The 13,452-nt window shown below is 41.2% G+C and overlaps 1 protein-coding gene across 2 annotated transcripts in view; it reads left to right on the forward strand.

The window, feature by feature from the left end:
• Positions 1–2,048, forward strand: part of DMRT2 (doublesex and mab-3 related transcription factor 2) — a 128,619-nt gene extending 126,571 nt beyond the window's left edge. Inside the window, exon 8 of one of the 2 annotated variants that reach the window (XM_089316400.1) lies at positions 1,613–2,048. In XM_089316400.1, the coding sequence (XP_089172526.1) occupies positions 1,613–1,714 (102 nt within the window). In that variant the 3' untranslated portion in view covers positions 1,715–2,048. The remainder of the gene's footprint in view (positions 1–1,612) is intronic. The other variant, XM_089316408.1, reaches the window with a different exon arrangement.
• Positions 2,049–13,452: the final 11,404 nt, after the last annotated feature.

Raw genomic sequence — 13,452 nt, forward strand, 5'->3', positions numbered from 1 at the left:
CTAGCATTGGGACTAGGGGAGGTGAAGTTAACCCTGCTCCTGTCCTGTAGGGTGGCTACAAGGTATACAGGAGATTTTTCTCTGGAGGCTCACATAGAGTGCATGAGTGTAGCTCTGGAGCTAATGCTCAGAAACTCCTACAGTTGCAGGTTACAGGGAATCTGTGCTTTGCTGCACAAGTTGCCTTGACTCTGACCATGATTGGTTCTTGTAGGAGGCCTACTGCATGACTTTTCCCTGTCAAGTCTGGCACTCTATGGGTAGGGGAGGGGGTGGGCAGCAATGTGGCTTCCCTGCTCCAAGCTCAGACCCCAGGCTGAAGCAAAAGTCAGTGGGTAACTTAGGAATTCCCAATAAGCTCAAAGTATGAGTGGCAAAGCTCAAAGCATTTTCTTCCTGCCTTGATTTGGTAAGATGGTACCTCGCAGATGGCTATAGTCTCTGTCTTCTTGGCTCTTGTCCCATGGAGTCTTCATTTTTTTTTTACTTTTTGGCCAAAAATTTCAGTCAGACCCTGGAAATGTGGCCTTTTCTTTACTCTTTAGCAGCTGAAGTTAGTGCAGCTATAACCCTATTCAGCCATCTTGGACCCCCTTCACCTGCCATCACTTTTGGATGCCCTTTCTTGGAAGGTATCAGCAACTGCCTATGGACTCAAGAGAGTGAGGAGGGATGGAGTCAAGACTCATAGAGTAATTTATAAAACTGAGATGGGCTCCATGGCCCATTTGCCCCAAGTGCCAGAGGCTTGAATCTGGGGTGCCAAGGAAGAGGCGTTGAGAGGTCCACAGGACACTGGTTTCCATGCCTAACCTACATGGAAACTGAGGCATGTCAGGAAGTCAGGGCAGGGTAGGAGACCCTTAATGGAAGCTCACACCAGCTGATGGGAACAGCAAGGAAGTGGCAAGGAAGCATAGAGCCACAAGGCCTGATAATGCCTTTCCACAGCATGCCCAGCATCAGGAGCAGTGGGCCTGGGCTGTGGCTGCCATGGGAAATGCAGCTGCCAGAGGCTAGGCTTGCCTGGGAGTTTGAATATTGCCATTCAGTCCAGAAATGAGCAAGGCAGCAGTGGCTCAGTGCATTCAGATGGCATCACACGGGGAACTCTCTGAAGTGGTGGTACACAGGCCTTGTGTATGCCCAGCCTCCTGGGAGCCCTTCTGGTTGCCATGTACCCAATGCTCTGTGGGGAAATCTTGAGAGTGTCTTGAAAGGAGGCTGAGTTGGGAAGCTGCCACTAGGTCTGTCTGCTGGGGCCTGCCCGTAACAGGGATTCCCTCTGGGTTCTCTTCTGGCAAGGGCTCAGAAAAAAAACTTTGGCAGCTCTGTTTGTTCCTCAGTGGTTGATGTAGCTCTTCCAGGATGGCCTCTTTGTCTTCATATGTGAAGCTTCCTGCCAACAGCTTGCATGTGCCCTGGTATTCCATAGCCTCCTGTGCTGTCCAGGATCCTCAGCACTTCCTCTGTGGCCCTCACGTGGTGCATCTTAGTCAGACGTCCCTTCCCATCTGCAGCCTGGGCATTGCTTTCGTTTCAGTCCAGGCACACTTGGTCCTCTGAAGCACGGCCTGCAGGCTGCTGACACCCAGTCCTCTGTCCTGTCCAGGGGCTGCCCCAGGTACTGTGGCCACTTCAGCAGCACCTGCGCCCTCGTCCTCCAGCCGTTGCAGTGCTCTCTGCTGCTGCTGCTGCTTCAGGTGCTGAATGAGTCCACGGCACCCAGAAGGTTCCCTGGAAGAGGCACAAGAAGTCAAGTCTGTCAAGAGAAGAGAGGGACCAGCGTGGAGGCATGGGGTAAGCCCGTGTTCTCTGCAGTCCGAGGCTGTGCTTTCTCCAGGGACAGACATGCCCATCATGAATTTCACCTGGACTCTTAATCAGGAACTTTATGGATCCTAGGGTTTCAGAAGGCAGGTTGGAAAACACCTTCCCTTTGTATTGGTTTCCCTTTCAGTACAAAAGTAACTTGCTTGCTGGGCAGGTGGTATAGATGGCCCAAGGACAAAATATGTAGATGTATCTGCTGCCCAGCCCTAGGCCCTGCTTTATGGTCATGGGGGCCAGCCCAGTTAAGCCCACCTGAGGTTGCTCCCAGGGATGCTACAGCCATGCCTCAAGAGTGTGTGTGTGTGTGAGAGAGAGAAAGAGAGAGAGAGAGAATACATACATATATATACACACACATACATATATATGTATATATGTGTATGTATGTATTCTGCATCCTGTCCAAGCACCATTTGTTAAGAAAATTATTCTTTCTTCATTATATTATTTTGCCATCCTTTTTTAAGATCAGATGGGCGTTGTGAGAGCTCATTTGTGGACTCTATTCCTTTCTGTACTCTATACTTACGTTAATAACACATTGTTTTGATTACTATTTGGGTGGTAGGAAGTTTTGAAAATGGGAAGTGTCTGTCTTCTAGCTTTGTCCTCTGTTTCATGATTGTTGTGGCTATTCTGGGTCACTTGTACTTCCAGATGAATTTAAGGATCAGCTGTGAATCTCTATACAGAAACTAGGGTTTTGATAGGGACTCTATTGAATCTGTAGATCAATTTGGAGAGAACTACCATCTTAACAATATTATGTCTTCTGATTCCATTTATTTAGGTCTTCTTTTTTTAAAGATTTTATTTATTTATTTGAGAGGTAGAATTATAGACAGGGAGAGGGAGAGACAGAAAGAAAGGTCTTCTACCTACTGATTCATTTAGTCCTCAAATGGCTGCAATGATTGGAACTGGACCAATCCAAAGCCAGGTGCCAGAAGCTTCTTCTGGGTCTCCCATGCGGGTGCAGAGGCCCAATCACTTGGGCCATCTTGTACTGCTTTCCCAGGCCACAGCAGAGAGCTGGATCAAAAGTGTAATGGCTGGAACATGAACCAGTGCCTGATTGGGATGCTGGCATGGCAAGTGAAAGCCTAGTCCTCTGTGTTACGGCACCAGCCCTTATTTAAGTCTTCTTAGGTGTGTTTCACTAATATTTTATAGTTTTATAGTTTTCAGAATATGTTATGAATATATTTTAAATTTGTTCTATTCCTAAAGGTTTGTTGGATTTATTTGAAAAGCAGAATGAGAGTGAGAGTGAGAGTGAGAGTGAGAGAGAGAGAGAGAGAGAGAGAGAATATGAATGAATGAGTGAGAAACTTCCATCTGCTGGTTCACTTCCCATATGGCTTCAATGTCCAAGGCTGGGCCAGGCTGAATCCAGAAGACAGGAACTGCATTCGGATCTCCCATATTGGTGGCAGAGGCCCATGGACTTAGGCCATCCTCCATTGCCTTTCCAGGTGCATTAGCAGGGAGCTGGAACTACAGAGGAGCAGTTGGGACTTAGACCAGTGCTCTGATGTGGGATGCCAGCATTGCACATGTGTGCCAGCATTTTATCTTGCTGTGCCACACACTGGCCCCAAATTTGTTATGTGTTATTTTTAGTACTATTATAGTATTGGTATAAGTGAAGTTGTATTTTTTAATCTCATGTTTGGGTTGCTAATTACTTCTGTATTGAAATAGAATTGATTTTTGTACATTGATCTTGTGTACTGCAGTCATGCTGAACTCATATTTTCTAGCAACTTTTTAGTGGATTATATAGGATTTTTTAACATATAAAATTATGTCTTTTGTGAGTAAAAAATAGTTCTATTTCTCCTTTCCAGTGTGTGCCTTTAATTTTATTGTCCAATTGCCCTGGCTAGAATCTCTGGTCAGTGTTTTGTAGATGTGGTAAATGTGAACATTCTTGCCTTGTTCCTCATCTTAGAGGAAAAGCATTTAGTCTTTCATCACCAAGTGTGGTTTTAGCTGTGTCTTTTTTCAGTTTTGTGGAATTCCTTCTTACTCCTAGTTCGTTAAGCATTGTTGTGAAGACACATTGAATTTTGTCCGTGCTTTATGTTTGTTGAGATGGCCTAGGGCCATTGCTGTAGTGGATAAAGCTGCCGCCTGCAGTGCCAGCATCCCATATGGGCGTGGTGTTCAAGTCCTGGCTGCTCCACTTCCAATCCAGCTCTCTGCTATGGCCTGGGAAAGCAGTGGAAAATGGCCCAAGTGTTTGGGCCCCTGCACCCATGTGGGAGACCCAGAAGAAGCTCCTGGCTCCTGGCTTTGGATCAGCACAGCTCCGACTGCTACAGTCATCTGGGGAGTGAACCAGTGGATGGAAGACCTCTCTCTCTGTCTCTTTCTCTGCCTCTTCTTTCTCTGTGTAACTCTTTCAAGTAAAAATAAATAAATTTTTTTTTTAAAAAAGAGAGAGATCGGCCTGAAGTTTTCTGCTTTTGTGTTGGGTTTGACTAATATTTGCTTTGTCTGATAGAATAAGCTGGGAGGTATTTTCTCCTATTGTTGATTGTTGGGAAGAATTTCTGAAGGGTTGGTGTGACTTTTATTTTTAAGATTTATTTATTTATTTGAAGGGCAGAGTTACAGAGAGGCAGAGGCAGAGGCAGAGAGAGAGAGAGAGAGAAAGAGAGAGAGAGTGAGTCTTCTATCTTCTGGTTCACTCCCCAGATAGCTGCAATGACTAGAGCTGTGCCAATCCAAAGCCAGGAGCCAGGAGCTTCTTCCAGGTCTCCCACACAGGTGCAGGGCCCCAAGACCTGGGCCATCTTCTGCTCTCCCAGGCTATAGCAGGGAGCTAGATTGGAAGTGGAGCAGCTGGGACTCGAACCAACGTCCATATGGGACGGTGGCACTGCAGGCAGCAGCTTTACCTGCTACGCCACAGTGTCAGCCCCATGAATATTTTCTTTAATGTATGATAGAATTAATTCACTGTTGAAGCAAAATAGACCTGGATTTTTCTTTGTAAGTTTTAAAATTAATAGTTTACACTATTAATTTGAATTTAGTCATTTTTTCTTATGAAGGTTTTAGGAGTCTTTGTTTTTCTAGAAATTTATTGTCTGAGTTGTCTAATTTGTGACATACATTTGTTCATACCTTGTATTCCTTTTTATTTCTGCTGATAATGATTCACCTCTTTCACTTCTTTAGTAATTTAATTCACTCTTTATTCTTGATCAGTTTAGCTGAAAGTTTGTCATTTTTTTGTTGATCTTTTCAAAGGATTAAGTTTTGGCAGCATTGATTTTCTCCAATGATAAAACTCCCTATTTTATTTATTTCCAGTCTACTCTTTTTTATTTATTCTGCTTGATTTGAGTTTTGCTTACTCTACCTCTAATTTCTTGAGATATACATTTGCTGATTTGAGATCCTTTTTCTTTTAAATGCAGTCTGTTACAACTATGTATTTCCCTCTCTGCACTGCTTTACTGGTTTTGAGTAAATTTTGGTAAGATGTATTTTTATTTTCATTCATATTAAAATATTTTCTATTATCTTATAATTCTTTGACTAATTGATTAGGAGCATGTTTAATTTCCACATATTTGTGAATTTCTCAAATTTATTTTTATTGTTGATTTTAATTTAATTTAATTTTAGTTCATTGTGGTCCAAGAAGACACTTTGAAAGGCAGAGAGAGAAAAAGAGATCTCCCATTTCTGAGGAGTGTCCACACCTTTATGGTTGTACTAGTTTACTATCCCACTGATAGTATAGTAGAGTACCTTTTTCTCCACAGCCTCACCAGCATTTATTATGTTTTGATGTTTGGAATAATACCCATTCTAACAGCTGTGATGTGAAGCTTCATTGTGGTCTTTATTTGCATTTGCCTGATGGTTAGTGATCTTGAACATTTTTTCATGTGTCTGTTGGCCATTTACAATTCATCCTTTGCAAAAAGGCCTGTTCATATCCTTTGCCTATTTCTTAACTAGACCATTCATTTTGCTGTTGTTCAGTTTCCTGAATTCCTTATATATTTTGTATATTAACCTTTTATCAGATGCATAGTTTGAAAATATTTTCACTTCTTATGTCAGTTACCTCTTCAGTTTGTTAAGAGTTTCTTTGCTGTGTAGAAGCTTCTCAGCTTGATGTAATCCCATTGTTTTTTTTTTTTTTTTTTTTTTTTTTTTTTGCTTTTATTGGTTATGCTTCTGGGATCTTAACCAAGAAATCTTTGCCTATTTTAATGCCTTGTGATATTTCCCCTTTGTTTTCTTCTAGAAATTTGATGGTTTTAGGTCTTAGGTTTAGATCCTTGATGCATTTTGAGTTGGTTTTTATATAGGGTGTAGAGTAGGGATCTTGTTTCATACTTATACATGCAAAGATCCCAGTTTGCCAACATCATTTGTTGAACAGACCCTCCTTTCTGCAGGGAGTGATTTTAGCTAGCTTATCAAGGATTAGTTGGTTGTAGGTACATGGATTAATTTCTGAAATTTCTTTTCTGTTCCACTGTTCTGTTTTTGTGCCAGTACCAGGCTGTTTTGATTCTAACAGCCTTGTAGCATGTCTTGAAACCTAGTATTGTGGTGCCTCTGACTTTGTTTTGATTGTTTAAGATGGATTTAGCTATCTGGGGTCTCTTGCGTTTCCATATAAATTTTAGGATTGTTTTTTCTAGATCTGAGAATGTCTTTAGTATTGGGATCATATTGGAATCATATTGAATCTGTAAATTGCTTTGAGTGGCATGGGCTTTTTAAATTTTTTAAAATTTATTTGACAGGTAGAGTTATAGAAAGTGAGAGAGAGAGAGACAGAGAGAAAGGTCTTCCTTCCGTTGGTTCACTCCCCAAATGGCCTCCATGGCTGGCACTGCACGGATCCGAAGCCAGGAGCCAAGTGCTTCTTCCTGGTCTCCCATGCAAGTGCGGGGGCCCGAGCACCTGGGCCATCCTCCACTGCACTCCCGGGCCACAGCAGAGAGCTGGACTGGAAGAGGAGCAACCAGGACAGAATCCGGCACCCATATGGGATGCTGGCAACGCAGGCAGAGGATTAACCAAGTGAGCCATGGCACTGGCACCCGGACATTTTGATTATGTTAATTATTCCAATCCATGAACATGGAAGATTTTTCCATTTTTGGTGTCTTCTTCTATTTCTTTCCTTAATTTTTTAAAGATTATTTATTTTACTTGAAAGTCAGAGTTACACAGAGAGAGAAGGAGAGCAGAGAGAGAGGTCTTCCATCCACTGGTTCACTCCCCAGTTGGCCACAACGGCCAGAGCTGTGTGGATCCAAAGCCCGGAGCCAGGAGCTTCTTCTGAGTCTCCCAAGTGGTTGCAGGGGCACAAGGGCTTGGGTCATCTTCTACTGCTTTCCCAGGCTGTAGGAGAGAGCTGGGTAGGAAGTAGAGCAGCTGGGACTCGAACTGGCGCCTATATGGGATGAAAGCAGCAGCTTTACCTGCTACACCACAGCGTCAGCCCCTCCTTGATGTTTTGTAATTTTCATTGTATAGAACTTTCACATCAGTGGTGGAATTTATCCAAATGTATTTTATTTTTTCCATCTATTATGAATGGGACTGATCTTACAAGTTCTTTCTCTACAATAGCATTGTTGGTGTATAATAATGTTATTGGTATTTGTGTGTTTATTTTCTTTCCTGCATCTTTGCTGAATTCTCTTCTGAGCTGGAATAGTGTCTTAGTGGAGTCTTTTGGTTCCCCTAAATAAAAGATCATGCCATCTGCAAACAGAGAGAATTTAACTTCCTCTTTTCCAGTTTGTATCCTTTTCATTATTTTCGTTGCCTGATGACTTTGGCTAAAACTTCCAGAACTATATCCAATAATTTTGATGAGAGTGGTCATCTTTGCTTCCAGATAGTAGTGGAAGTGCTTCCCTATTCAATATGTTGCCTAATGTGGGTTTGGCTTATATTGCCTTGATTGTGTTGAGATGTGTTCCTTCTGTACCCAATTTGTTTAAGGTTTTTTTTTTTTTCATGAAAGGATGTTTTCTATCAAATTCTTTCTCTGCATCTATTGAGCTAATCATCTGGCTTTTATTCTTCAATTTATCAGTGTGGTGTATCACATTTATTGATTTGTGTGTGTTGAGCCATCCCTCATCCCTGGGATAAATCCCACTTGCTCTGCGTGAATGATCTCTCTGATGTGGTGTTGGATTCAATTAGCTAGTGTTTTGTTGAGGGTTGTTACACATATGTTCATCAGGGATATTGGTCTATGGTTCCCTTTCTTTGTTCTGACTTTTTCTGGTTTTGAAATTAAGGCGATGCTGGCCTCACCTTAGGTGTTTGAAAGAAGGAGTTTGAAGGAATTCCCAACCTTTCAATTGTTTTGAATAGTTTAATATTGAGATTTGTTTTTCTTGAAAAGATTGATAGAATTCAGCATCGAAGCCCTGTGATCCTGGGCTTTTCTGTTGAGAGGATCTCTGTTACTGATTCAATCTCTGTATTGTTTGTTGGTCTATTCAGGTTTACTATGTCTTCCTGCCACAATTTCGGAAAATTGTGTCCCACAATATATACATTTCTTCTAGATTTTCCAATTTGTTGTCATATAGCTGTTTTTAATAACTCTTGATGATTCCTTTTATTTCTGTGGTATCCATTGTAACATCACCTTTTTCATCTCTGATTTTATTAATTTGAATCTTCTTCACTTTTTCATTATTGGTTAGTTGGTTCAATGGTTTTTTGTTTATTTTAAAAAGTTTTAATTTTTAAAAAAGATTTTTATTTATTTATTTGGGAGGTAGACTTACAGACAGAAAGAGGGAGAGAAGAGAAAAAAGTCCTCCATCTGCTGGTCCACTCACCAAATGGCCACAATGGCCTGAGCCAAGCTAATTCGAAGCCAGGAGCCAGAAGCCTCCTCTGGGTCTCCCACGAAGGCACAAGGGCCCAAGTACTTGGGACATCCTTTACTGCCTTTCCAGGCCATGGCATGGTGCTGGATTTGAAGAGGAGCAGCCAGGACAGGAACTGGTGCCCATATGGGATGCCAGAGCTGCAGGCAGAGGCACAGACTACTGTGGCCACAGTACCAGTCCCAGTGTTTTTTTTTTTTTTTAAAGATCGGTTTACTTATTTGAAAGTCAGAATTACAGATAGAGAGAGGGAGAGACTGAAGGGGGGGGGAGGGAGGGAAAGAGAGGGAGAGAGAGAGAAAGAAAGAAAGAATGAATCTCTCTACTAATCACTTGTTTACTCCCCAAATGGCTACAGTGGTCAGGGTTGGACCAGATTGAAGCTTGAAGCCAGGAAGTTCATCCAGGACTCCTACATGGGTACAGGGACCCAAGCACTTCGGATGTCTTCTGCCGCTTTCTCAGATCATTAGTAAGGAGTTGGATCATTAAGTAGAACAGTTGGGATATGAACCAGTGCTCATGTGGGATACCAGTGTCCCAGGTGCCAGCTTTACTCACTATGCCACATTGCTAGCCCCCCAAAAAGCCATATCCTCATTTCACTGATCTTTTATGTGGTTTTAAAAATAATAATTTTGTTTATTACTTCTCTAATTTTTATTATTTCTTTCTCCTACTAATTTTGGGTTTGATTTGTTCTTGTTTTTCTAGGTACTTGAGATACACTTGATACCTTTCCAGTTTCTTGGTGTAGGCACTGATTACTGTAAACTTTCCTCTGAAAACTGCTCTTGCTTTATAAGTTTTTATGTGTTGTATTGTTATTTTCATTCATTACACGGAAGTTTTTGGTTTCCATTTTGGTTTCTTCTGTGACCTGCTATTCATTCAGGAGCATGTAGTTCAGTCTTCAAGTATTTGTATATTTTCCAGAGTTTCTTTTTTTTTAAAGATTTATTTATTTACTTGAAAGTTAGAGTGACACAGAGTGAGAAGGAGAGGCAGAGAGAGAGAGGTCTTCCATCCGCTAGTTCACTCCCCAGATGGCTGCAATGGCCAGAGCTGTGCCGATCTGAAGCCAGGAGCCAGGAGCCTCTTCTGGGTCTCCCACGTAGGTACAGGGGCCCATGCACTTGGGCCATCTTGTACTGCTTTCCCAGGCCATAGCAGAGAGCCAGACCGGAAGTGTAGCAGCCGGGAGTCGAACCAGCATGCCTATGGGATGCCAGCACTGCAGGCGGTGACATCGCCTGCTATGCCACAGCACCTGCCCCCAGTTTCTTATGTTGTTAATTTTCAACTTCATTCTATTGTGGTAAACAAAGATACATGGTATGATTTAACTTTTTAAAAAAATGTATTGAGGCTTATTTTATGGCCTAGTACATTGTCTATCCCAGAGAATGTTCCATGCATTGATAAAAAGAATGTGTATTCTGCAACTGTGGAAAGACATATTCTATAGATGTCAGTTAGATACATTTGGTTAACAGTATAGATTAGCTCTGTTGTTTCTTTGTTGATATGTTGTCTAGTTGATGTGTCCATTGATGAAAGTCCCCAATTATTATTGTATAGAAGTACATCTCTCCCTTTAGATCATTAATATTTGTTTTAAATAGCTTAGTGTCCTAGCATTAGGTGCATTATACATTAACTATTGTCACATATTTATGTATAATCAATCCCTTAATCATTACTTAATGATCTTCTTTGTCCCTTTTAACACGTTTTATGTTAAAGTCTATTTTGTCTGATATTAGGATGGCTACACCAGCTCTTTTTGGTTTCTCTTAGCATGGAACACAGAATCTTTTTCCACCCTTTCACTTTCAGTCTATGTGCATTTTTGTTGGTGAAATATGTTTCTTGTAGGCAGCAAATAGTTGGGTCTTGTTTTTTTTTTAACTTTTATTTAATGAATATAAATTTCCAAAGTACGACTTATGGATTACAATGGCTTCCCCCCCATACCGTCCCTCCCACCCACAACCCTCCCCTTTCCCACTCCCTCTCCCCTTCCATTCACATCAAGATTCATTTTCGATTCTCTTAATATACAGAAGATCAGCTTAGTATACATTAAGTAAAGATTTCAACAGTTTGCTCCCACACAGAAACATAAAGTGAAAAATAATAAATGATTTTTTAAATGATGATGAAATCAGATCAGACCTATTGTCATGTTTAATCCCAGTGAGAGTCAAGTTGGGAATTGATAATTTCTTTTTTTTTTTTTTTTTTTTACAGAAGATCAGTTTAGTATACATTAAGTAAAGATTTCAACAGTTTGCACCCCCCTAGAAACACAAAGTGAAATATACTGTTTGAGTACTTGTTATAGCATTAAATCTCAATGTACAGCACACTAAGGACAGAGATCCTACATGAGGAGTAAGTGCACAGTGACTCCTGTTGTTGACTTACCAAATTGACACTCTTGTTTATGGCATCAGTAATCTCCCTATGCTCCAGTCATGAGTTTCCAAGGCTATGGAAGCCCTCTGAGTTCTCCGACTCTTATGTTGTTTAGACAAGGTCATAGTCAAAGTGGAGGTTCTCTCCTCCCTTCAGAGAAAGGTACCTCCTTCTTTGAAGACCTGTTCTTTCCACTGGGATCTCACTCACAGAGATCTTTCATTTAGGTTTTTTTTTTTTTTTCCAGAGTGTCTTGGCTTTCCATGCCTGAAATACTCTCATGGGCTTTTCAGCCAGATCCGAATGCCTTTAGGGCTGATTCTGAGGCCAGAGTGCTGTTTAGGACATCTGCCATTCTATGAGTCTGCTGAGTATCTCGCTTCCCATGTTGGATCACTCTCCCCTTTATTTATTCTATCTGTTAGTATTAGCAGGTACTAGACTTGTTTATGTGCTCCCTTTGACTCTTAGTCCTTTCATTATGATCAATTGTGAACTGAAATTGATCACTTGGACTAGTGAGATGGCATTGGTACATGCCACCTTGATGGGATTGAATTGGAATCCCCTGGTATGTTTCTAACTCTACCATTTGGAGCAAGTCAGCTTGAGCATGTCCCAAATTATACATCTCTTCCCTCTCATTCCCACTCTTATGTCTAACAGGGATCACATTTCAGTTAATTTTCAACACCTAAGAATAACTGTGTATTAATTACAGAATTAAACCAGTCATATTAAATAGAACAGACAAAAAAACTACTAAGAGGGATAATGTATTAAGTTGTTCATTAACAGTCAGGGCTATGCTGATCAAGTCACCGTTTCTCATAGTGTCCATTTCACTTCAACAGGTTTCCTTTTTGGTGTTCAGTCAGTTGTCACCGATCAGGGTGAACATATGGTATTTGTCCCTTCGGGACTGGCTTACTTCACTCAGCATGATGTGTTCCAGATTCCTCCATTTTGTTGCAAATGACTGGATTTCGTTGTTTCTTACTGTGGTATAGTATTCTAAAGAGTACATATCCCATAATTTCTTTATCCAGTCTACCGTTGATGGGCATTTAGGTTGGTTCCAGGTCTTGGCTATTGTGAATTGTGCTGCGATAAACATTAGGGTGCAGACCACTTTTTTGTTTGCCAATTTAATTTCCTTTGGGTAAATTCCAAGGAGTGGGATGGCTGGGTCAAATGGTAGGGTTACATTCAAGTTTCTGAGGAATCTCCAAAATGACTTCCATAGTGGCTTGACCAGTTTGCATTCCCACCAACAGTGGGTTAGTGTCCCTTTTTCCCCACATCCTCGCCAGCATCTGTTGTTGGTAGATTTCTGTATGTGAGCCATTCTCTAACCGGGGTGAGGTGAAACCTCATTGTGGTTTTGATTTGCATTTCCCTGATTGCTAGTGATCTTGAACATTTTTTCATGTGCCTGTTGGCCATTTGGATTTCCTCTTTTGAAAAATGTCTATTGAGGTCCTTGGCCCATCTCTTAAGTGGGTTGTTGGTTTTGTTTTTGTGGAGTTTCTTGATCTCTTTGTAGATTCGGGTTATTAACCCTTTATCTGTTGCATAGTTTGCAAATATTTTTTCCCATTCTGTCAGTTGTCTCTTCACTCTCCTGACTGTTTCTTTTGCAGTACAGAAACTTCTCAATTTGATGCAATCCCAATCGTTGATTTTGGCTTTGACTGCCTGTGCCTCCCGGGTCTTTTCCAGAAACTCTTTGCCTGTGCCAATATCTTGAAGGGTTTCTCCAATGTTCTCTAATAACTTGATGGTGTCAGGTCGTAGATTTAGGTCTTTAATCCACGTTGAGTGAATTTTTGTGTAAGGTGTAAGGTAGGGGTCTTGCTTCATGATTCTGCATGTGGAAATCCAGTTTTCCCAGCACCATTTATTGAATAGACTGTCCTTGCTCCAGGAATTGGTTTTAGATCCTTGATCAAATATAAGTTGGCTGTAGATGTTTGGGTTGATTTCTGGTGTTTCAATTCTGTTCCATTGGTCTATTCATCTGTTTCTGTACCAGTACCATGCTGTTTTGATTACAACTGCCCTGTAGTATGTCCTGAAATCTGGTATTGAGATGCCTCCGGTTTTGTTTTTGTTATACAAGATTGCTTTAGCTATTCAAGGTCTCTTCTGCCTCCATATGAATTTCAGCATCATTTTTTCTAGATCTGAGAAGAATGTCTTTGGTATCCTGATTGGAATTGCATTGAATCTATAAATTGCTTTTGGGAGAATGGACATTTTGATGATGTTGATTCTTCCAATCCATGAACATGGG

Source organism: Oryctolagus cuniculus, chromosome 1, assembly GCF_051225735.1.
Source record: "Oryctolagus cuniculus isolate XC-2025 breed Fujian yellow rabbit chromosome 1, ASM5122573v1, whole genome shotgun sequence".
NCBI lineage: Eukaryota > Metazoa > Chordata > Mammalia > Lagomorpha > Leporidae > Oryctolagus > Oryctolagus cuniculus.